Source organism: Oncorhynchus gorbuscha, linkage group LG05, assembly GCF_021184085.1.
Source record: "Oncorhynchus gorbuscha isolate QuinsamMale2020 ecotype Even-year linkage group LG05, OgorEven_v1.0, whole genome shotgun sequence".
Lineage (NCBI taxonomy): Eukaryota > Metazoa > Chordata > Actinopteri > Salmoniformes > Salmonidae > Oncorhynchus > Oncorhynchus gorbuscha.
Genome location: NC_060177.1, coordinates 78,390,812 through 78,415,459, shown reverse-complemented (window position 1 = coordinate 78,415,459; position 24,648 = coordinate 78,390,812). Strand labels below are relative to the sequence as shown.

General features: G+C 41.3%; 3 protein-coding genes across 4 annotated transcripts; 1 reads left to right on the top strand and 2 right to left on the bottom strand.

The window, feature by feature from the left end:
• Nucleotides 1-1,134: 1,134 nt before the first annotated feature.
• Nucleotides 1,135-6,002, bottom strand: LOC124036546 (60S ribosomal protein L37-like). The gene is made up of 4 exons (XM_046351256.1): nucleotides 5,888-6,002; nucleotides 5,244-5,379; nucleotides 4,799-4,883; nucleotides 1,135-1,238 (listed from the first exon to the last, which is right to left on the bottom strand). The coding sequence occupies exons 1-4, from the start codon at nucleotides 5,888-5,890 to the stop codon at nucleotides 1,172-1,174; spliced, it is 291 nt and encodes a 96-aa protein (XP_046207212.1). The 5' UTR covers nucleotides 5,891-6,002; the 3' UTR covers nucleotides 1,135-1,171.
• A 1,717-nt stretch (nucleotides 6,003-7,719) lies between these two features.
• LOC124036545 (lipoxygenase homology domain-containing protein 1-like) lies at nucleotides 7,720-10,832 on the top strand. The gene is made up of 3 exons (XM_046351255.1): nucleotides 7,720-8,556; nucleotides 9,108-9,250; nucleotides 10,190-10,832. The coding sequence occupies exons 1-3, from the start codon at nucleotides 8,417-8,419 to the stop codon at nucleotides 10,390-10,392; spliced, it is 486 nt and encodes a 161-aa protein (XP_046207211.1). The 5' UTR covers nucleotides 7,720-8,416; the 3' UTR covers nucleotides 10,393-10,832.
• A 3,211-nt stretch (nucleotides 10,833-14,043) lies between these two features.
• On the bottom strand, nucleotides 14,044-24,607 carry LOC124036544 (E3 ubiquitin-protein ligase RNF165-like). Of its 2 annotated transcripts, none has more exons than XM_046351253.1 (8): nucleotides 24,366-24,607; nucleotides 19,283-19,595; nucleotides 18,927-19,034; nucleotides 17,317-17,446; nucleotides 16,942-17,046; nucleotides 16,511-16,606; nucleotides 15,820-15,923; nucleotides 14,044-15,685 (listed from the first exon to the last, which is right to left on the bottom strand). In XM_046351253.1, exons 1-8 carry the CDS (start codon nucleotides 24,424-24,426, stop codon nucleotides 15,568-15,570), a joined length of 1,035 nt encoding a protein of 344 aa, XP_046207209.1. In that variant the 5' UTR covers nucleotides 24,427-24,607; the 3' UTR covers nucleotides 14,044-15,567. The 2 variants fall into 2 exon arrangements, with proteins under 2 accessions (XP_046207209.1, XP_046207208.1); XM_046351252.1 differs by having other exon boundaries at nucleotides 18,927-19,037; nucleotides 24,366-24,606.
• Nucleotides 24,608-24,648: the final 41 nt, after the last annotated feature.

Below are 24,648 nucleotides of genomic sequence, written 5' to 3'. Positions count from 1 at the left end.
ATAAATTAAAGCCAAATAAATGTCTTGTTACATGGACTTAAGTTCTTCTCGTGATCATGTTCAGTGAAAGGAAGAGGCCATAAACATTGCTTTGAGACACTCTCCGAGTGGCCATGCAGGAAAGCCTAATGGACATCTGCTCTGGCAAACTGAGTGTCACCTGTGAGCTATAGAGCAAGGAAGGGCAACTCTAGCCCTCAGGGCCGAAGAGGTTTCACTTTTATCCCCCATCCCTAGCAAAACACCGCTGATTAAACTAACAGCATCCTAAACTGAAGATCATGATTAGTAGAAAATTGGTGTCAGGTGTGTTAGCTGGGGCAAAAGTGTGACACCAATCAGGCCCCAGAGGACAGGAGATGCCCATCCTTGCTTTCAAGGATGTATAGGTTTGGGCCTATTGAAAACAAGACAGCATGTTTGGTTAACCACAAGGATCACCGCCTGGATAGCAGCCGTAGTGAAACCCTTTGAATTTACTGACAAACAGTGATTTGTAATAAATCTATTGAATCAGATTACTGGATACCATAGCAGTTAGTCTCTCTCCATGGAATCACTGAGACCTATGACATTTTCACATCTTATCTAGTAGTATGAGTTGTGGGAAATATATTTCTTGATAGAACTGCTAAATACCTGTTTTTTTCTCCATCCTTCGTGTCTCCTTTGTCAAATCACAATACTGTGACTCCCTAAACATTTTTCTGCCTTTGTTATACTTCAAAGGCAGAAAAATGTTTAGCATAACAGTGGATTATTTCAGATGTTTGTTTTGTTGATTGTGTAGCTCAGTTGGTAGAGCATGGCGCTTGTAACGCCAGGGTAGTGGGTTCGATCCCCGGGACCACCCATACGTAGAATGTATGCACACATGACTGTAAGTCGCTTTGGATAAAAGCGTCTGCTAAATGGCATATATTATTATTATCTTCTAGAAACAAAAACCATGGAGAAATGTGTCCCTCTGCTGGTTGCAGGAAAACTCTTCCATCAAACTATTTCTAGTGATAGAACTGAAAGTCCCATGACTTACTGGTTGCTGCTAGGGTTATTGTCAGAGATAACATTGAAATGTTGTTTATCTTCATTGTATAACTTAGAACTGACCAAAGAGGACGAGAGGCGATGAAGTTGTCATTTTATGATGACTTTATTTCAGACTCAGATTCTAAGAGCTGGAGGCAGCCACTGCTGCTCTCTTGGGCTTGGGGACAGTTCCCTCACGGAATCCATTCCTGGAAAAGACCAGAGAAAAACACATTGAGGAAGCATGACAATGAATTGTAAACTATACTGAACTAAATATAGAAAACACATCTGCTATCTGAGCAGCTAACCGATCGCTGCAGCTGTACATAGTCCATCGGTAAATAGCCCACCCAATTTACCTACCTAATCCCCATACTGCTTATATTTATTTACTTTTCTGCTACTTTGCAGATCAGTATCTCTACCTGCACATGACCATCTGATCATTTATCACTCCAGTGTTAATCTGCAAAATTGTAATTATCCGCCTACCTCCTTTTGCACAAAATGTATAGACTTTCTTTCTACTGTGTTATTGACTTGTTTACTCCATGTGTAACTGTGTTGTTGTCTGTTCACACTGCTATGCTTTATCTTGGCCAGGTCGCAGTTGTAAATGAGAACTTTTTCTCAACTAGCCTACCTGGTTAAATAAAAAGGTGAAATAAAAATTAAATAAATATGAAGTGTTGGTCCCATGTTTCATGAGCTGAAATAAAAAGACACCAGAAATTTCCCCATACGCACAAAGGCATACTTTTCGCTCAAATTTGTTTACATCCCTGTTAGTGAGCATTTCTCCTTTGCTATCAAGAAGTTGATTAAACAGCATGATCATTACACAGTTGCATCTTTACTTTTTATTTAACGAGGCAAGTCAGTTAAGAAATGATTGTTTACAATGACGGCCTACCAAAAGGAAAAAGGCCACCCGCAGCGACAGGGGCTGGGATTAAAAATGAAAAATACATTAAATTTAAATAAAACAAAACACACATCACAAAAAGAGACATTACATAAAGACAGACCTAAGAAAACATAGCATGGCAGCAACACAATATGACAACATGGTAGCAACCTTTGTGTGGTTGTTTATTGTCCCCACCACACAAAAAGGTGCAGTTGTCACAACACAATGCCACAGATGTCTCAAGTTGATAGCATGCAATTGGCATGCTGACAGAAGGAATGTTCACCAGAGCTGTTGCCAGAGAATTGAATGTTTCTCTACCATAAACCGCATCAAATGTTTTGGAGAAACTGAGTTTGCATAACCGAAGAATTTCTGCAAACTGTCGAAAAATGGCCCAGGTTAACTCATCTGCGTGTTCGCTCTCCTCACCTTCGATGGCCACTGGCATGCTGGAGAAGTGTGCGCTTCACAGATTAATCCTGATTTCAACTGTACCGGGCAGATGGCAGAACAAAGAGCCCCATGGTGGCCATGGGGCTATGGTATGGGCAGCCATAAGCTATGGAAAACGAACACAACGGCATTTTAAATCGATGACAAGTTGAATGCACAGAGATACCGTGATGAGATCCTGAGGCCCATTGTCGTGCCATTCCTCGTCGCCATCACGTCATGTTTCAGGATGATAATGCATGGCTCCATGCCAGCAAGGATCTATACACAATTCCTGGAAGCTGAAAATGTCCCAGTTCTTCCATGGCCTATACGCAGACATGTCCCCCATTGAGCTCGTTTGAGATGCTCTGGATCGATGTGTACGACAGTGTGTTCCAGTTCCCGCCAATATCCAGCAATGTCACACAGCCATTAAAAGAGGAGTGGGGCAACATTCCACAATCAACAGCCTGATACACTATTGAATGATGTGTCGCACTGCATGAGGCAAATAGTCACACCAGAAACCAACAGGTTTTCTGATCCACGGCTCAACCTTTTTTTATTTTAAGGTATCTTTGACCAACAGATGCATATCTGTATCCCCAGTCATGTGAAATCCATAGATTTCTCCCATTCTTCTCTGCTGATGGGGAGCAGCTATTTTCAGGTCTCTCCAGAGATGTTAGATCGGGTTCAAGTCCGGGCTCTGGCTGGGCCACGCAAGGACATTCAGAGACTTGTCATGAAGCCACTCCTACGTTGTCTTGGCTGTGTGCTTAGGATCGTTGTTCTATTGGAAGGTGAACCTTCACCCCATTCTGAGGTCCCGAGCGCTCTGGAGCAGGTTTTCATCAAGGATCTCTTTACTTTGCTCCCTGACCAAGACCGTTCTACCCGGATTGCTCAATTTGGCCTGGCAGCCAGCTCTACGAAGGGTCTTGGTGGTTCCAAACTTCTTCCATATAAGAATGATGGAGGACACTGTTCTTGGAGACCTTAAATGCTAAAGACATTTTTTTGGTAACCTTCCCCAGATCTGTGCCTCGACACAATCCTGTCTCGGAGCCCTACGGTCAATTCCTTCAACCTCATGGCTTGGTTTTTGCTCTGACATGCACTGTCAACTGAGGGACCTTATATAGATAGACAAGTTTGTGCCTTTATAAATCATCATCAATTCAATTTTCCACAGGTGGGTGCCAATCAAGTTGTAGAAACATATCAAGGATGATCAATTGAAACAGGAAGCACCTGAGCTCAATGTCGAGTCTCATAGCAAAGAGTCTCAAATACTTAGTGAAAAAAAACAGATTCCTTATTTACCTGTCATTGTGGGGTATCATGTGTAAAACAAAAAAATGTTGACTAAGCAAGTCAGTTAAAGAACAAGTTGTTTTTTTACAATGACTGCCTACCCCGGCCAAACCCGCCCCTAACCCGGATGATGCTGGGCCAATTGTGCGGATGTGATACAGCCTGGATTCGAACCTTGGTCTGTAGTGACACCTCTTGCACGGAGACGCAGTGCCTTAGACCACTGCATCCGTGTGTGTGTGTGTGTGTGTGTGTGTGTGTGTGTGTGTGTGTGTGTGTGTGTGTGTGTGTGTGTGTGTGTGTGTGTGTGTGTGTGTGTTAAGCATTCTAGTACAGGTAAATAGTTAAATGACCACTAAAATGTAAAATATCTGTTAACGATATCTTTTTATTTGGCAAGGAAAATATTCATTATCGGTATCGGACAGAAAGTCATATAGGTGCATCCCTAGCTGTAACAAAATGTAGAAAATGTCAAGGGGTCTGAATACTTTCTAAATGCACTGCATTAAATAAGCATTCCAATTTGGCATTCACGATATCAAAGGTAAAATGATTAGTCAGCAAGCACTTCAGTCACTCACAGCAATGGGCACTTGTCAAATCATGGCAGTGACACACCATTTATAATGCAGAAAAACACATTTCATGAGTAGTTTAACAGTCACCAACTCCAAATAAAACCAACATCACCTTCCTTCCTGGTGTATTGTAAGATGATCATATCTCAACAAACAAAACTAAGAGGGTTCAACCCAGCACTGAAAAGCATCTGTGCAGAGCAACCTAATCCACCTTGGCAAAACTAGCTAGCGATATCATATTGGTTACATTGGGCCAATTAAGGACAGACAAGATTCGTCTCAACTGATTCCGCAGGTCAGATTAAGGGGGCAAATTAGGTGCTTCTCTGCAGTTAAAAATGATACCAATTTCACATTCAACAGACAAAAAAAAGCAAGCTTTGGAAAAATGGAGGTACATACTCCTGCCTTAAGAACAGCTCATCTTTGTATTCGAGGAAACATTTTCTTCTGTTTGCACCTGATGTATTATGCAAATCAGCCCTGAAATTCATTGCAGGGAGGATGTTGGACTCACCTGAATCTGCGGTAGACAACCCTCAGGTGTCTGATACGGCCAGACCCGGTGGTGTTGCGTCTCTTGGCCTTGGCACTCCAGTTATCTGCAAGTGTAAGGATGAGCGTGTTATAGAATCAATGAAGAGCAAAACCGCTGTACAGACACATACATCAGCGTGACAACATGGTCAGCTTGACCAAACCCCCACAAAACAAAAGTCCGCAAGTGCAAAAAGTCACTATTGCATGTGAGGACATCTGGAATTTTTCAGCTTGTTTGACATATGCAGCACTGGAAAATTTTGACAGGTTTAGCTCTGGTAAGTTGACTTGCAGCATCCATCCATCTAGCTAGTGTCACTGATGGTCCCTATTGGTAACATGAATGGACTGCACTGACTGATCAAATTGACTGATCAAATTTTACTAAACTATCTGCCAAGACAACAGCACGAGCCACTCACACTTTCTCTTGCGCTTTTCGGGGTAGCCACACTTTCCGCAAGAGGACTTTTGAAGGTGGTATGCCTTGGAGCCGCACCGACGACACAGGGCATGCGTCTTGTTGCGACGTTTACCAAATGATGACGTTCCCTTCGTCTGTGACACAGGTGAAAACACATTTATGGTGACCAATTCGAATTTCCAGTTCATTCAAAAAAATCATTACATAAGATGCCTGTATTCGTTAACTACATGCTAACGTCAACAGGCTAATGTTGAATGATGCTAGCTGGTTCCACCTGAGAAAACTAGCTACTTTCCTTGTTTTGTAGGATGACATGGACATACTAATGAATGCTATTGTCAAAATCGTTTCATTTATGGGGATAAATAATAGCAGTCAATTTGAGATGCTGATTGAAAATTATTTGGAAGATACCCATCTACTTTGAGCGTCTGCGAGATACAGTAGCTAACGTTAAGTGTTTGTTACGTTCGTTTATTAATCGGGTTTGTAGCGATTATGAAACTAACACCATGAAATACTGAGGTCTGCCATATTTCAATGCTTTCATCTTCACAACAAACATGTAGTTGATCAAATGAGAACGTTAATTAAAGAGGATGATTTCAGATTTTCATGTTACACTGCATCCGCGCTTACCATCTTCTTGCCGAAGTAGACACGATAGAGGACGGAAAAGGGTATTGAGTTGCAGTAAATTCAGTCCGTACTTATTCCGGTGCAGCAAACTGGTATGCTGTAGCGACACAAGAGCAGATCATATTTGTTCCCTTCACTAGCAATTCAGGTCACTAAATTAATACTGTAAGTTTAAATGTAAGTAACATATTCTGGTATACAAGTTGTATTGTATTATAAACTAGTTACCAACATAATTAGAGCAGTAAAAATATATGTTGGGTCATACCCCGTGGTATAGGTCTGTGTGGTTGGAGCCCTGAATGCTGATTGGCTGAAAGCTGTGGTATCAGACCTATACCACGGGTTTGACAAAACAGATGTTTATGGCTCTAATTACATTGGACACCTCAGGGGTTTGTTGTACAGTTGAAGTCCACACATTTTCTATTGGATTCGGGTCAGGGCTTTGTGATGACCACTCCAATACCTTGACTTTGTTGTCTTTAAGCCGTTTTTCCACAACTTTGGAAGTATGCTTGGGGTCATTGTCCATTTGGAAGACCCATTTGTGACCAAGCTTTAACTTTCTGACTGATGTCTTGAGATGTTGCTTCAATATATCCACATAATTTTCCTTGCTAATGTCATCTATTTTGTGAAGTGCACCAGACCCTCCTGCAGCAAAGCACCCCCCCACAACATGATGCTGCCACCCCTGTGCTTCACGGTTGGGATGGTGTTCTTTGGCTTGCAAGCCTCCCCCTTTTTCCTCCAAACATAACGTTGTTCATTATGGCCAAACAGTTCTATATTTGTTTCATCAGACCAGAGGACAGTACTCCAAAAAGTATGATCTTTGTCCCCATGTGCAGTTGCAAACCGTAGTCTGGCTTTTTTATGGTGGTTTTGGAGCAGTGGCTTCTTCCTTGCTGAGTGGCCTTTTAGGTTATGTCGATATAGGACTCGTTTTACTGTGGATATAGATACTTTTGTGCCGGTTTCCTCCAGCATCTTCACAAGGTCCTTTGCCGTTGTTCTGGGATTGATTTGTACTTTTCACACCAAAGTACGGTCATCTCTAGGAGACAGAACTCATCTCCTTCCTGAGCGGTATGATGGCTACGTGGTCCTAAGGTGCTTATACTTGCGTACTATTGTTTATACAGATGAACGTGGTACCTTCAGGCCTTTGGAAATTGCTGAACCAGACTTGTGGAGGGTCTCCAATTTTTTTTCTGAGGTCTTGGCTGATTTCTTTTCATATTCCCATGATGTCAAGCAAAGAGGCACTGAGTTTGAAGGTAGGCCTTGAAATACATTCACAGGTACACCTCCAATTGACTCAAATTATGTCAATTAGCCTATCAGAAGCTTCTCAAGCCATGACATAATTTTCTGGAATTTTCCAAGCTGTTTAAAGACACAGCCAACTTAGTGCATGTAAACTTCTGACCCACTGGAATTGTGATACAGTGAATTATAAGTTAAATAATCTGTCTGTAAACAATTGTTGGAAAAATTACTTGTGTCATGCACAAAGTAGATGTCCTAACCGTCTTACCAAAACTACAGTTTGTCAACAAGAAATTTGTGGAGTGGTTGAAAAACTAGTTTTAACGACTCCAACCTAAGTGTTTGTGAACTTCCGACTTCAACTGTATATGGCCAATATACCACAGCTAAGGGCTGTATCCAGGAACTCTGCGTTGCGCCGTGCAGAAGAACAGCCCTTAGCCGTGGAATATTGGCCATATTCCACACCCGTCGTGCCTTATTGCTTAAATATACCTCGGCTTTTAGCCAATCAGCATTCATGCCAGCTGCCAACTTAGCCTCGAGGGATAGGAACAGCAACTGTTAGTGGCCTGTCGAGGCCACTGCCACAACTCTGTCCAGAAAAAGGAGATATTTAAAGTATCATTTTCTTCTCCCTTGCTTGTGCCTAGCGTTTGTTAACTTCTGTCTTTATGCATCTGTTTCAAGACTTTCATCATGACTACATGGAAGTTGATGGAAAGATTTAGGAGGTCATGTTTTTTAAAGGTCATCCGGGAGTCATGTCACAAGGGAGTCAAAATAAATTAATTATATACCTGTTGATTATATTAATTATATACCTTATTATAACTTAAATGTCATCAGAACCCAAAATATAAGCTTGTTTTAGTCCATTGTTTGTAAACAAAGTAATTGTAAACAAACACTGTATTGTCTCAAAACATTAAAACGATAATGTTTATATCATGGATGGTTAGTCCCTGCATCCTTAGCTCTGTCAATTTGAGAGTGGTTACTGGATATTTCTCCAGCCTCATCCCTCAATGTGTTTACCAAAGCAATGGCAGAGCGACAGAATTTTCTGGCATGTTCTCGATTTTCACATGGGCTTTCTCTTCTGTTCAGGTAACAACCCAGTGGTAATAATTGTTTATGAGGTTAGTGGCTGTTTCAGGTGGGTAAATATAGCAGGAGAAGGCTGCCCCAGCCGCCCTGCAGTCTGCTCTACCCAGGAGTTTGTGCAGCTCTGGCCCCATCCTGCCGGCGAAGATGATTCACTGCGTTGTCAGAACGGGTGACACGTGCAAGGGAGTGGCCGACAGAAACGTGTTTCTCACCATCTACAGAGACCTGGGAGACACGGGAATGCAAACTCAGCAAGTCAGAGCAACAGCAAAAAGTTTGAAAGAGTATGTGTGTTATTATTTGGTCACACTTTACATTAAGTTGCAAAGATACCATGTAGTTTACCGTGTCGTTTCATGGAATACTAAAACCAAAGACAGCACAGTATTGCTAAAACCGTGTCATTTCAAAAGGTTAACTAATTAATGCAAAGTGTGTCTGTTTCTGAATTCCCTAAAGCCTCTCTCAGTCCATCATAGTGATTAAAAGTAGTCAGGTTGATTTTACTTCACTACATGTGTCCCTTTTCTATTTGTCTCGCCCTGGTGAATAAGTTCTCCATCGAGGTGGTGGATCTCGGCCAGGTGTTTAAGATCCGTATCCGCCACGACAACTCGGTTAGTGCTATCCGGAATCCTTGGGACGTCCCTACCCTACACCCTAACCATAACCCCTACCCTTACCCTAACCTTAACCCTTACTTCAATTGGGTGATGTCAGAGTTGGGACGTCCCAAGGATCCCGTTTAGACTTTTGCCAGAGAGGAAGTAGAGCTTTTGTGGTAGTCTACCTCTCACTCTGTCTCCTTTTCTCTCCCACGGCTGGGTGATAATAGCGCCACCCCAGAGAGCTGTCGGTTGTCGTGCCGACAGAAGGCATCAAGTACATCTTCCAGTGTAAGTGCTGGTTGGCCAAGGACAGAGGCAATGGTCTCATCACAGACTGTTCAACATACTAGACACCAACATAATCCGGAAGGTGAGTTTGTTAGAGCAATAACACACTAAATACCATTATATTACTGAGAGGAGCTTTCAGTTTGTCCACGTACTTGTGATGCTCCTTCAAATCAAATCAAATCAAAGTTTATTTGTCACGTGCGCCGAATACAACAGGTGTAGAGCTTACAGTGAAACGCTTACTTACAGGCTCTAACCAATAGTGCAAAAAATGTGTTAGGTGAACAATAGGTAAGTAAAGAAATAAAACAACAGTAAAAAGACAGGCTATATACAGTAGTGAGGCTATAAACCAGGCAAGTCAGTTAAGAACAAATTATTATTTACAATGACAGCCTACCCCAGTCAAATCCGAACGACATTGGGCCAATTGAGCGCCTCCCAATGGGACTCCCAATCATGGCTGGATGAGAGACCAGGGAACCAGGGACTGTAGTGACACCTCTTGCACTGAGATGCAGTGCCTTAGACTGCTGCGTCACTCGGGAGCCCGAGTGTCTGTGTTTAACTATGAGAACTGGCTGTCGAAAACCAAAGGGCCCAAAAGGACTAAGATCTGTGAGCTGGCAGCGGTGCTATATGAGATAATAATAATTTGGTGGTACGTTTGTCCTATTGGTGGAGAAGTGGAGAGAACCACCGACATCATCCTGTCTTTAATCTCCCCCATCAACCTTTGTTCCAGGCACGACAACAAGAGTAAGGAGCAGGTTTTCATATGCTATGCCGTTTAGTTTCATCACTAACGGTAATGATGGTGGTGTAACAGTGGCTAAATAGACTGAGACAGGACACAGGAGGATCTTTCTCACTTTTCATTGATTGATTTATTCGCAACTGCAGTTCTGTACACAGGATTTCCAGCAAGGGAAAACAAAACTAAGTCTTGAAGTAGCTGATTGGTGATGATTGGTATAGAGGCAAGAACATAATCCATTCTAACCTGTGTTTTTCTCAGGTCCTGCCCCAGGTTGGCACCTGGAGTACATCAATGTGATAGATGAGACCATGGGCCAGAATTTCCGTTTCCCATATGACCCCTGGCTGGCCAAGCATGTCGACGACGGGCCGATCATGAGAGAGCTGGCCTGCGCCAACAACTACATCCTGGTCTTCAGTGACAAGACCAATGAGTTAACCTCTGACCCTGATGTAGGCTAGTGATGACATGACCCAAAGATGTTATATGAATGATGTCCCACTGGGCACAGTTGTCAGTTCAATGCCTCGTTTTGATTTACATTTGTTTGTCAAGTAATGTGAATTCAACATAAAATCCCTCCCAAAATTCACCATGTCATTGGATTTAGGTTAAAAGTTGGACAAAAAAAGACAAAATGCCCTAACATGGATGACTTTTTGCTAATCCAATTAGTTTTACAAGTTGATTCAATGTTGGGGTGAAGTGATGTGGAAACAATGTTGAATCAACCAGTTTATTCCCATTGGGGTACCACTCAGACCGTTTGCTATTGAACAACAATTGTCTGGGGTGAAAAAAAAGAAAAAGAAATGAGGTAAAACTGATTTAAGTTGCCCTGCATTAAAGTCCCCGGCCACTAGGAGCGCCGCCTCTGGATGAGCGTTTTCCTGTTTGCTTATGGCAGAATACAGCTCATTGAGTGCGGTAATACTACCAGCCTCGTTTATCGTGGTATGTAGACAGCTATGAAAAATACAGATGAAAACTCTCTAGGTAAATACATTTTTTGAAAAATGTAATCATCCTTAAAACAGGTCTTTTCAGCATTTTAGGGAGTTTATTTGAAAAACACATAGAAAAAGATCATATACAATCAGACAATAAATAAAACAGGAGACAGAACAGTTTGGGTTAAGCTATGCAAGTTTTTGCATCCTCATTAGTAATAAATACAGTACAAAATCCATCAAAAGTGAACCTAAAGATTTTCCACAACATTCACCGATCCATGTTATTCTTCATTATAATGTAGCTATTGCTTTTCATATTATTGGTAAATACTTCTAGTGTCTATAAAATACTCCAGCTCATAACACATTGCGCAGTTACAGCAAAACAACAGTGTGTTGTACAAAGATGGCCACTTCCCTTTGATCACTGGCAGGTTAGTTTAAACAACAGTTTATCAGCAGCAAAGAAACATATCTGTAATATTCAAGAAGGTACAGCCTCATATTAAACACGTCTAGAGCTTCACCCATGTGCACATATGAAAACCTGAGGAGGACATGCATTAGAAAGCTTGTGCTTTAGGATTCTACTGTTCATTCCCCTTCACCAGCTTGAGTTATTATACTATACACTTTTCCTCTGCAGTAACAACCCAGTATACAGTCTGCAGAGGACAAAGGTAAGGCCAGGTTGTCACTATTTACCACATCCAAAGTCATAAAAACTCTGTCTACTTCTACAATTTCTCATTTCCTGGTGATGGTCGACTGACCAAAAGCTCAGCTAAAATTAAAATACATTTGCATCTGACGGGAAGTGTGCAGAGACTTTTTCCTGTTTCTACAATTGATCTATTAAAATGTGATTCTAAACTTTACCCGGTCCACACTACTAACCTTATGCCAAACCTTAAATGAATACCAAAAATATAATTTTTGTTTTCATACATTGTTATTATAAAGCCAATTTTGACTTTGTGGCTGTGGTAACTAGAGACAACCATAAGGCCAGGAGTTTTTTCCAGACCATGTGACCTGACCAGGAAGTAGACATGGGGTAAAGACAGTGACAGCAGGAAAAATTAAAATAAGACCAGTCAGCTTCATTCCAATGAGATATATGTAAGATGAATACATTGTTATTATTAAGAAAATGCACACAGAAAACAGGTGGTTGGCTTATTATACCCAGGTGTAAAACTACTACCTAGAGTATCACACCAGAAAAACACAAGATCAATAGCTCAAGTTTATCATGTTAGCCACCTTCCTAACCTAACCACACAAACACAGCATTTGCCAGCAATACAAAGTACCTAATGATGCAGTTATTAATTCATATGGGAAGAGTTAACATAGCTGGACAGAGGATGCTATGGACGTATGCTCTGAATGGAGACACCCAATATCCAGATATAATATGGTGACATATACAACCGAGGTCAAACAAACTGTGAAACTGGTAATGATCCGGGATAAATATGAAAAATAAAAGTATCATATATCATAAATCATAAACTCCAGTGAGGAGTTTAGCCATGCTAGGAGTGCAATGACCGAGGTTTACATGCTGAAACACTTGACCCTGGTCAGTCTGTTCACTAGATTAAAGCAGAGTGTGGGAATCTTCTAAATGGAATGGAATGAAGATCAACAGCACCACGTTGGCTATAGACAGAGCCCGTTACACCTTGTCACCCTTCCAAATGACAATTCTTCTTCTGAAAAACACAACTTGCATGAAAAGCATCCCCACCAACCTATGCATAATGAGGTATCCCCCCCAACATCTTGTGTTATTTCCACTCCAAATTATTGTGAAATACTTAAGGCATTTCAACTCAGAGCCTCCTATGTGAAGTTGCAACCCTCCTTGTCTGTCTGTAGTTTTTTGGATGGAAGGGTTTGGACAAAGGGAAATAAAAAACACAACACACAGTCAAGTCAACCACCAAGAGAACACAAGGAAGCATGAAGATACATGTAACCGAACACAAGCTAAGCTAGAACAAGGAGACCCCACACCACCAAATCTATTTCAGACAACGCCATAGTGCATTAACAAAACAAGCTAGATTATTGCAACAATAAATGTTTTCTGCAGTATTGCAGCCATTTCTTCAAAATGGTAAGACATGGACAAGGACTTGGTCCAATGTCCAAATTAGCATGAGTGCTCAAAACAAATTGATAGAAAGAAAACTGAAATGAAGAAAGGACTAATAACAAATCAAATAAATATAAATACTAAGAATAATTGTTTGGTATTTTTAAATAAATGGCTTTTTCTCCCTTTAACCCTCTTTCAAGTGAACTACACCAACATGATTCATGCACGATATAGGGAAAACAGCTTCCATCACTGAACAGTTTACAGTGGTTCTAGCAATACCATACGACTACCATCATGGGGGACCATCTTACACATTCCACAACACAGAACAAAGGCTTACGAGTTGGATCTCTATATGGGACACCAGCTGTATTCTTGTATCGAAAAACGGGAACAACTGAGATTGAAAGGAAGGGAACCGAAACACAATGTAGGTTGTTTGCTATGTACTGTATAAATCACATGGGTTTGTTCTGTAGGCAATAAGGTCCTGGTATACACTATCATTCAAAAGTTTGGGGTCACTTAAAAATGTCCTTGTTATTGAAAGATTTTTTAAAAATTGTCTTTTAAAATATCATAAAATTGATCAGAAATACAGTGTAGACATTGTTAATGTTGTAAATGACTATTGTAGCTGGAAATGGCAGATTTTTTTTATTGAATATCTATGTACAGTCGTACAGGGGCCCATTATCAACAACCATCACTCCTGTGTTCCAATGGCATGTTGTGTTAGCTAATCCAAGTTTATCATTTTAAAAGGCTAATTGATCATTAGAAAAAACTTTTGCAATTATGTTAGCACAGGGGGAAACTGTTGTTCTGATTAAAGAAGCAATAAAACTGGCCTTCTTTAGACTAGTTGAGTATATGGAGCATCAGCATTTGTGGGTTCGATTACAAACTTGGATTAGCTAACACAATGTGCCATTGGAACAGGGGAGTGATGGTTGCTGATAATGGGCCTCTGTAGATATCCCATTTTAAAAAATCTGGAGTTTCCAGCTACAATAGTCATTTACAACATTAACTATGTCTACACTGTATTTCTGATCAATTTTATGCTATTTTAATGGACATTTTTTTTGCTTTTCTTTCAAAAACAAGGACATTTCTAAGTGGTAGTGTATATTAGAAAATAACTACATTGTATTCACTCTAAAGACAATACACAGACACTGCATCCTCCAGCCAATGCCAGCCTTAAAAATCGTGCTATGGATGAGGCTGTGAGTAGAAGTTGCCCATAGGCACAGTTCTATAATCAGCGTTCCTCTCCACCAATTCTAATTTTAATTATTAGGAGGGGAGATGCAACACTGACCTAAGATCAGCATCTAAGGGAAACTTCATCCTGCTCCATGGATGAGGGAGAGAGTCATACAGTGTATGGTTCACATGCAGAGATACTGCAGACTTTTCCGTTTTTCCCCCGGTATGAATGTTGTTCTGGAGGCCACTATGCAGTGTGGTCACTAGCTGGCACAGCCACAAAGTCATAGAATCTGATTTTAAACCTAACCACACTGCTAATCCTAACCTAAAATTGTTTTAATGAATTTTTACAATGTAGCCAATTCTGACTTTGCAGCTGTTCTGTCTAGCGGAGTTCTGCCTCCAGGACAAGACTCATGACAATAAACGTCATCCTGCGCAGACTTCCTACTGCTCCACAACCACAAGACAGCTCAAGCCTGCCATACAGCATGCATATCTGTGGCCTCAATTCTAGAGTATAGAGGCCCCAATACAGCACAATACAAACCACTGAAGCCATGCCTGGTTAGCATCTCTAGCATCCACTGTGATAGCAGAGATCTACTGTACTGGAAATCCACCTATTGATTGGCCTTTGTACATAGCTAGCACTTCCTCATTGCCTAAAGGCTGCTTGTATGCCTATTACCCTCTTTTAAAGAAGACTATTTCCCCATTTTGTATTTTTTCCCACCTTATTTCTTAAAGTGGGATTTTTGCTTGCTACACCACACTGTCACCCTGTTAAATACTGGTGATCAATAACAAGACTACTACACTCCATTACACCATATGTATTAGGCCACAGAAGCTCATTTCAAGAAACAGCCCACTGCTGATTTCATATCTTGTCATATTTCGCACAGATGTGCTGTAGCTAGAGCTCAGCATTTTGGGTTTCATCAAGAGGGAGTGAGACCAGTACACATATACAAACCCAACAACACAACACACATGCTCGCTAGGTGGTTTAATGGAGGATCACATCTCTGAGTGTACGGAGAAGCTAATGCTACGGTGCAAAACCCTGATGGAGACTCATCAAGGCCCTGTAAATCTGTCCATACATTCTGGCACCCTTCTGCCTCTCTTCTTCATCTATCCATCCATCCATCGGCCTCTTTTGTTTCTCTATTGTTTGGATCAGTGTGCTTTGTTAATCCCTCTCACCTCCTATCCCACTCATTGTCTTCCTCAGCTGGCTCAGAAGGCAGGCTCATATGTGATGCAGATGGGAAGGGGGACGTTTGGCAGAGTTCCCCCTAGGGATGAGGTGGGGTTTTACAAGATGGGGGCAGGGAAAGGAGGCATCAGCTGTCTGGTGCCAGCTGGGTCTCAATGTCCACCCTGCATATGGGGCATTTCCTACTAGTGGCCAGCCACTGGTCCACACACGCCTGGTGGAAGAGGTGCATGCAGGGTAATCTCCTGGTGGTGGAGGAAGAGGATGAAGAGTGTTAATATGAATTACCATAGATACAGAGATCTGCAAACTGTAGTCTGCTTTGGCACCAAAATTACCATGACAATAACATTGTCATTAGCATTGTGACTAGACCAACCTGACATCCTCTCCATCCTCCAGCATTGATAGACAGATGGTACACTTCTCATCTGTATCCAGTTCCTCATCCACCAGCCCGAGCTTCAGGTCCTGAGGTATCCTCTGGAAAATAAAATATAATTTTTTAATTTTTTTTTACAAAAAGCAATATGCATATTTTTAAATTTAACTCAATTTCATTCGCTAAGTTTTGATAGTTCACATGAAAAGAGAAAGATGCTTGAAGTCCACATATTGTAGTTCAGATACATGACTAGGTATGCAATGACAAACCCAGTTTATTACCATCTCCCTTATATCTACTGCAAATACTGCTGACACAATTAAAAAGTGTGCTTCAGGTTCCAGTCTCAATGATTCACTAAAATGTCATGCATGCCTATGATTCCTTCAGTATATTCAAATAAGTCTCACAAGACACACACAGCTTTATAATAATTTGTCCTTTCACCTGCAAGAGGAGTCATCTGTGGTCTTAAATTGGGTACACTCCAAACCATCTGACTGTTGTGTAAATAACAAGTCCATTTGGACTGCAAGGGGAGAGGATTCCTTGGAGAGATTTTTGGCTAACAATGACCTAAAATGAGACGGCAGTGTTCGTCCGTGTCATTCTGTTCTATTGTGCTTTATTCAATATTCTGCCTCGGTACATCCGTTACAGACACAAACTGAGGGCATATTCTTACCTTCTTGTATTTGTGAGGGTAGGTAAACCTTTCAATAGTGGTCTGGACAGCCCCTCGGTTCACACTGCCCAACCTGTCCTCCAGCTGCAGTAGCTCCTACAGGCAACACATGTGGGAAGACTGTTAAACATCTGGAACAAGCATTTGTCTCTACCTCAAGACACTTCATTTATACTGGCTCTTATTTCAGTCCGATAAAAACAACAAAAGAACAAAGCAAAATAAAACAATAGCTTTTAGATTCAGAAGCATCTGGAAAACAGAAGTCGTGGAAAAGAGAGGAGCAGTCCCACATGAGGCTGTCTACAGCATTGGAGGCAGGGACAGAGGCGTGAGGACAGCCGTGTGATTACCAGAGTGTGTGTGTGTGTGTCGGGGTGAGAGTGTGACAGGGTTGACTGGAGTTAGCTGTGTGACTGGGATAACAGTACCTCATAGCTCTCTCTCACAGCTGATGCGTGGCGGGAGGGGTTGAGACCCTGCAGGGCCAGCAGGTGTAACTGAGGATACGGGTAGTTTCTGATCTCATGGACAACCTAGAGAGACCATACAGAGAGATAGTAAGGGAGTAATCTGGATACCATCTCCTCAACTCTGAGAAAACATCTTTGAATTTCATACAGATGCCAGCCATCCCTAAACCAACTCTCTACAATGATCTATGGTGTAAAGACCAAATCAAACACTACGGGTGGTACAACAAATATGGATGCCATGATTGCACAGATCATTGAACATCGCTTTAATTGTAAATGTACATTCTGTTCATTTAAATATCATGGCAAAAATAGTTGTGATGATCTCACCACTTGGGTGGAGGCATTGTTCCTGGGGAAGTGATGCATCCTGGGAGATGTCAGGTAGTGATGGTAGTGCTGGGGCAGTGGGCGGACGTGGTACTGAGGAGGAGGGAGCCCCGCGTCCACACTCAAATCCCTGACCAACCACACAACAGAGGAGGAGACATAAGAGAGAAACCAGTTAAACACAGACCCAACAAAAATGGCCCAGTACATCACTGGGGCCAAGCTTCCTGCTATCCAGGACCTCTATACTAGGTGGTGTCAGTGGAAGGCCCTAAAAATTATCAAAGACTCCAGCCACCCTAGTCATAGACTCTTCTCTCTGCTACCGCACGGCAAGCGGTACCGGAGAGCTAAGTCTAGGTCCAAAAGGCTTCTTGAAAATAAAAGAGAGACGCACACTCTAGGAGCTCAGATGCAAAAATGTAATTACCAATGTTTCAACAGCCAAGCTGTCTTCATCAGGGTTAGATCACAAACACGGTGGGATGACTCATTTATATAGTGTCAAAAACACAGGTGTCTGTAATCATGGCCAAGAGTGGCCTAATATCATTGATTAATTATCAAATATTAAAATAGCATACAAAAAAACAGCATACAAACAATAAATGGATAGCATACGATCATAGATTCATTTTCGACTACACAAGCTTACAAACAACTACAATGGCAAAGTCACAATAATCACAAGAATGGCTTCAGATCAAAGTCTACGTTGAGACCGAAGGGAGCAAGGGTCTCTAAGTTAAAGATCCAGGTAGCCTCTCGTTTTAACAATAAATTATCAAGGTCACCCCCTGACATGTTCGATGCCAATATAACGCAGAGACGAAATCGAGTGGCCTGCCTCCAAGAGGCTTCTTAACAGCTTCTACCTCCAAGCCATAAGACTCCTGAACAGCTAATCAAAGGGCTACCCAGACTATTTGCATTGTCCCTCCCCTCCCCCTCTTTTACGCTGCTGCTACTCTCTGTTTATTATCTACCTATAGTCACTCAACTGACCCACACATTGACTCTGTACTGGTAGCCCCTATATATAGCCTTGCTACTGTAATTTTACTGCTGCTCTTTATTTTTTACTCAACAGTTATTTAAAAAAAAACTGTATTGTTGGTTAAGGGCTTGTAAAGTCAGCATTTCACTGTAAGGTCTACACCTGTTGTATTCGGCGCATGTGACAAATAATCCATCATGCCTGTGGGAACAGGTGACTCAAATTAGAAAATTAAGATTATCCACAGTCCAGGAGTAATGTTTGAGACTTAAATGGATACCTCAGTATTTTGTCAACTTCCCCGGAGTCAGATGCACTCGTGGATGCCATTTTTACTGGACTGTGTCCAGTATGAAGGAAGTTAGAGCTAGTTTTGCTAGCCAATGCTAACTAGAGTTAACACAATGACTGGAAGTCTATTGGCATCTGCTAGAACGCTACCTCTAACTTCCTTCGTACTGGACATAAATGGTATACAAATGGTATCCACAAGTTCATCTGACTCTTGGGAAGTAGATAAAGGGCATATTTGCCAAAATCCCAAAGTATCCCTTTAACAATGAAGCCACATTATTAAGCCTTATTATTGTATGAGTGCAAGCTGGCGTCTTACCAGTCTGTGCCTTCAGCCAGGTAGCGAGGCTGCTGGGCCGCAGGCTGTGGGGGGATGTGGAGGGCGGGAGCCAACTCGTAACCCGGCCGCAGTCTGTGGGGCTGGTGTCTGCTGACAGGACAACCAAAAAAGGTTTCTGTGCACATCATATTCCATGCCATATGTTGTGTGGATGTACAGATCCAATGGAAATTTTGACTCAACTTTAAAGCACTTTTGAGGTGTGAAAACACATGCCAAACTACCCCTCAAATATACTGTAGTTGTTAATACAAACCTTGACTTTTCTATAGCTTATGGAGGTACCCAAGTTACTATGGGAGTGCCGTGCTTAGCCAGAAACCAGGTCCCCATACCTGGAAGGTGGCATGATGCGCCGGTGCTGGGTCTCTAGGATCTGCTGCTGGAGGAGGTACTGCTGGTGTAAGGCCTGAGGTAGGAAAGGGGGGGCAGAAATGTCCTGGAACTGGTGTGTGGGGGGTAGGGGCAGGTGGAGCTGGTGAGAATGCTGATGGCCAGGGGGAGCCAGGTGGGGGTTGATGCCCGACTGGGGCTGACCTGGGTGGGGCATTGGGAAGTCAATGGGCAGCTGGGCCTGGGGGCCTAGCTGGAAGTGCCGGCAAGAGGTAGCATGGCTATGCTGCTGCTGCTGCCGGTTAAAGTGGGATCCTGTGGAAACAATGAGAGGGAGTCAGACACCTGAGAGAGAAACGGTAGGTTAGAATTTATTGTGTATGTGACATGGAGTGTGCGTTTGTGTGATGTAATTGTGTTTCTGTAGGAGGATCTTTACAAAAGCCCTAACTCTTACCTATGGTGAAACTTACATCAGGGGATAGGGAGATATGGTGAAGTAACACATTCAAACCTGCATGGAAAATGTTAATACTTCCAAACACGGTCTATTATGGCATCATGTGACATTTGACCTTCTGGTTGGATTCTCACCTCTGGGCATCTGACTCTTCGGCAATGTGCGTGCCCAGGACTGTGCATTTAAATTGTGTAACAGAGTGCTTTTCAAATTAAACTAGTTTTAAAATCTAGGGGTACCGGTAACAAATCTGAATGACCTTGAATCCCTTTGATAGAAGTGCTGCCAGAAGTGTTCTGTAAAATATCGGAATGACCTCGAATCCCTTTGATAGAAGTGCTGCCAGAAATATTCTCCAACTTCAAGATCTACAGTGTGACATTCACATGAATGACATCATTGATCCACAGTGGGACAAAAGGCAGAACATCTATTCCTAAGATGTTTATTTTTTTATGACACAAACTGTTCATCCTTTATAAATCACTGAGGATTTTAACAATGTGATAGCATTGCTGTGAGTGTGTCCTTTTTCTGATAACTGAACTGTTGAACTGTGGGTAACATTATATAGCACAACATCAATGATGTGTCTGTTTATACATCACTACCCAGAAATATCTATGAGCACGAGTCAAGGCCAAAGCCACATAAAGCCTACAACATATATCTCCTTCAAGAAATAAATTAAAATACTGCCTAGGCCTGTATCTTACTCTCACTGACACACACTGCTACCCAAACTTTTCCCCAAGCGTAGATTTGTTGGTGCAGAGGAAATAGTTTGACAGTACTTTTCCCCTCTTCTAACCACAGCTATTTGGCAGCTGAAGAAAACAGGCTGCTGTTGAATCAGAGACTAGTACAGTGCACTACAGTTTCAGTACACCGTCTCCATACTATATAGGACTGACAATTCTAATGGAAATAACATTGATAATTGATAGTAATGGGAATGGTTTGGAATTAGCATGAAGGTGGCCTAGGCTGCATTGTGACATTGATGGCAATATGACAAAATATGTTTGAAAGGGGAGAACACAATTTATAGGATGATATTTCATAGTCAGTGACATGTTTTCCATTGCGGTAAATGCATTTTGGACTCTGGCAGCATGAGAAGTCCTGGAAAAAGAACATCAAACAAATGTAAACTGAATGTATCCACTGAGCTATACGCAGCCTAGCACAAACAGTGCGGGACGGATCTATCTATAGGCCTTTGTGAAAGTCACCTTCACCTTTTCGAACACGAAGAACATTTGAAAGTGTTGGTGGTAGAGTGGCTAACACATTCAGATGAAAACAGGTGAAAGCCCTACAATTGAGAAAAAGGCAAAGTCTACATTGCATTTGGGTCATTAAGTTGGAGTAGACTTGAAGGTGCAGTGCTACAAAATGCCTTGTGAAATAGTCAAGGCTCTGTGATCTTTCAGAAACATCTGAATGGAGTGGGTTATTTTGTCTCACATTTAGCTCCTAACCAGTCACAATGGTTAAATCATTTGATCCAAGTTAACTTCGGCACACTGCACTTTCAATTGTCTCAGTGGTACAATCACCATGAATGACAGGGGACAGACTCATTCAGGCCTTGTGATGATAAAAGCATTGAAATTGTCTATCTTTGTCACAGCGGGAGAGGTGGGTGGGGTGGAAGGGGGAAGGTAGGGACGAGGGGAGGGCTAAAGACAATAAATGGAAATCAGCAAGAAGCACACTGAAGGTTAGGAAAAATACTATATTCTTTATTGAAAAATATTAGTTTGTGGAATTTGTGTTTTTGTAATAATGATAATATAAACACCATGCAACAAAAATAAACAACATTGACTGAAGGCAAGGCCCACCATGCTCCATATAGGGTTAATAAGAACAGAAGCAGCATCTAATGAGCAGATGTGGTTGGCTACAGCACGGTAGGGTACATCTTTACTACAGAAAGATTACATTGGAATTTACTATTCAATGTAAAAAAAAAAAACTAAATCATATGAATCATAATGTGACCATGCACTGAAAGTACCATTACCAGAACAAAAAGGTAAAGAGAGACCACAACCAAACAATACAATACGTTATTACTCTACTAGAAGATTCACTGTAGCAGTGCAGGAGATAAGCATCCCTGTGAAATGGATAGCATTTTGTATTTTTGTTAGTGGGGAGGCTCATTGGGAAGTGAACAACCAGTGAGAGCATCTACACTTATAGCATTACGATTTGGTTTTGGCTTTAGCGAGCAAAAGGCCTGATAATTCAGTGTTTCAAAGATATTCATTTTCAAGAGGAACAAAAGGGTTACACAAATGGAGGCGGTTATGACAGGTTGTTGGGAACAGGTGAAGTGTATCAGTATTTATAAAATGTTGATGTGTTGTCTATTTTGAAATCACTCAGATGACCGAGGTAATTATAATTGTGTGTGATCATATACAATGAAATATGACAATGCATAAGCTTAACATGTAATTGTACATGTAAAAAGAATGCCAATTGGAGCAAAATATACTATTACTTAGCTACCTTTGTACAATGCATTTTCCATGGGGAAAAAAGAAAGAAAATTTGCCAAATTCTGGTGTTCAGTAAAGCAGTGCAGAAATAGAATCCATGCAAAATGTATCCACTTTACAGGGATTTACAATAGGCTGTTGTCATAATCAAGACTGAATGGGAGGTACACAATGACATACATTTGATTCTCTTTAAGAGGTAAAAATGTGTTAAATCTACAACAACTTGACAAAGACAAAAAGTTATTATATAGGTGTTAGCTATTTGTTTTAGTTTTTCCACATATACTCTATGGTTGAATGATACATTTTTGTTGTTGTTATATATACACCAATGTCGTCTTCTGATGGAAAGAGGAAATGAAGAAGGGATTCAATACAGCTAAATGCAGAGAACAGGCAGAGGCCAGGCCACGCCACACCACACAGCAGCAGATGATCATTAGCTACACAATGGGAGGGACGACAAAGATCTGATAAATGCAGAATGTAGAGCCAGCCTCGAAACTATGAAACAGGAAATAAGAACAGAAATAAAAGCACAATGTGAAATAATTGATGCCACTGCATGAACTTAATATGCTACACCGTAGCCTAGACGGTTTATGCAACTTCATAAACTGGGTGGTTCACGCCCTGAATGCTGATTGGCTGACAGCCGTGGTATATCAGACCATATACAATGTATATGACAAAATATTTATTGATACTGCTCTAATTACTTTGGTAACCAGTTTATAATAGCAATAAGGTACCTCGGGGGGTTTGTGGTAAATGGCCAATATCCGGGCACTCCGCATTGCGTCACGGTTATGAACAGCAACTTAGCCGTGGTATATTGGCCATATACCACACACCCTCGTGCCTTATTGCTTAAGTATGTTTTGATACTGAATCAATGGGGAATTACTGTCTAAAATCAACTGGTGGATCAGCCTGGTCTCATAGACGAGACATAACATAGTAAAGGTAAACAAGGTAAATCCGGGACACTTAAATTAGTATTATATATTACGTTTAGTTAAATAAGATACGATTACTTAAATAAAAACGAAAGTTTGTTGGTTGGTTAGTCAGGTGGGCGTATACCGTGAGCTCGAATCTCATCACAGACAACTAGAATTTTAGCTACTCTGCAACTACTTAGCATGTTAGCTAACCTAACTCCTGGCCGAGCTAACGTTAGCTATAATTCATAACATAGATGTTTGCATAAAACATAACATATCATACTAAATATATCGAGTTTACTGCAAATACAGAATACGAAACGCTCAGACGAGATTGGAAAAACAACCTACATAGCTAGCTAAATTAGCTAACGTTACGTGTTTAAAGATCTTCCTGACTGACATCTTAAAATATGACAATTTAGCCTGTTTGTTAGCTAGTAGTTGCGATATAGCAAACATTCTTTAGCTAGCTAGCTAATTTAATTAGTCATAAAATCCTATTGACAAGCAGTAAAGATGATCTTCAAATGACATCCTGGGATTAAATACATTCTCCCTACAAACAGACCGACCGAGCTAGCACTTTGTAACCAGCTAACTAACCTTCAAACAAGTTTGAACGTGTTTCACGCATTCCTCTCTGACATTTCACCACTGCCATTCATTTCAATGGCTGTGCTTATATGTGTTGAAATAGAGCTGACTTACTACAATATCATGTCCAAAAATAGCTTAACGTTTAAAAAGGTAGCTAGCGTTAGCTAAATAGCATCGGTCAACGCGCGTCCATATAACAATTAGATAGCTAACGTTAGTTAGCTGTCAATAGCTACCTGAAAAGGCTATTTTGTGTTTATATACGATCAGACCCATACTACCAAAATGTGTAATATGGTCGTGCAATTGTTAATAAAAATGTAACGAATGAGAACATAATAGCCTTGTATGGCAAACATACTGTTTTGTCCTAGTTTAGCTATCATTCGCTTTATATAGAACGGAACAGCTGTTTGGTAGCCAAGTAGCTAGGACAACAACACAGTCGCTTGTTGGAATGGATCCTAAAAGAGATTTTCGACCAGGTTAGCGAGCAGCTTTAGCGATATTGAGATTAACAGGGCACACGTAATTGTTAAAGATAAATATATATAAATACCTCTATTTCTTACTGAGCCAAATACAGGAAGAACCAGATATCCGACATGCACTAAAACCATTCTTGGATCCTTGTCTTGCCGCTGGGTTGATGAGAGATAGAGCCCATGCAGATGGTCCGTTCCAACCTACATTCAAGCAGTTCTAGCACTGAGTTGACAAACCGTCGATGGATCGGTATTTTCACGTTTAGGAAATATTCAGTACCACACATGGCCTCTAGGTTGTGTCGAATCCCCCCAAAAATGTAATGCCCTTTATGATCGCTAGTAGGCGCTATTTTA

What these genes read in the sequence shown, in the direction of transcription:
- LOC124036545 (XM_046351255.1), top strand. Translation starts at nt 8,417, where the DNA reads ATGATTCACTGCGTTGTCAGAACGGGTGACACGTGCAAGGGAGTGGCC. An exon ending in ACAGCAAAAAGTTTGAAAGA is followed by an intron (nt 8,557 to 9,107) that starts GTATGTGTGTTA and finishes GGGTGATAATAG; the next exon opens with CGCCACCCCAGAGAGCTGTC. An exon ending in ACACCAACATAATCCGGAAG is followed by an intron (nt 9,251 to 10,189) that starts GTGAGTTTGTTA and finishes TGTTTTTCTCAG; the next exon opens with GTCCTGCCCCAGGTTGGCAC.
- LOC124036544 (XM_046351252.1), bottom strand. Translation starts at nt 24,426, where the DNA reads ATGGTTTTAGTGCATGTCGGATATCTGGTTCTTCCTGTATTTGGCTCA. An exon ending in CGCATCATGCCACCTTCCAG is followed by an intron (nt 19,038 to 19,282) that starts GTATGGGGACCT and finishes TTGTCCTGTCAG; the next exon opens with CAGACACCAGCCCCACAGAC. An exon ending in ACAATGCCTCCACCCAAGTG is followed by an intron (nt 17,047 to 17,316) that starts GTGAGATCATCA and finishes TGGTCTCTCTAG; the next exon opens with GTTGTCCATGAGATCAGAAA.
- LOC124036546 (XM_046351256.1), bottom strand. An exon ending in CGAAAAGCGCAAGAGAAAGT is followed by an intron (nt 4,884 to 5,243) that starts GTGAGTGGCTCG and finishes TTACACTTGCAG; the next exon opens with ATAACTGGAGTGCCAAGGCC. An exon ending in GTTGTCTACCGCAGATTCAG is followed by an intron (nt 1,239 to 4,798) that starts GTGAGTCCAACA and finishes GGTCTTTTCCAG; the next exon opens with GAATGGATTCCGTGAGGGAA.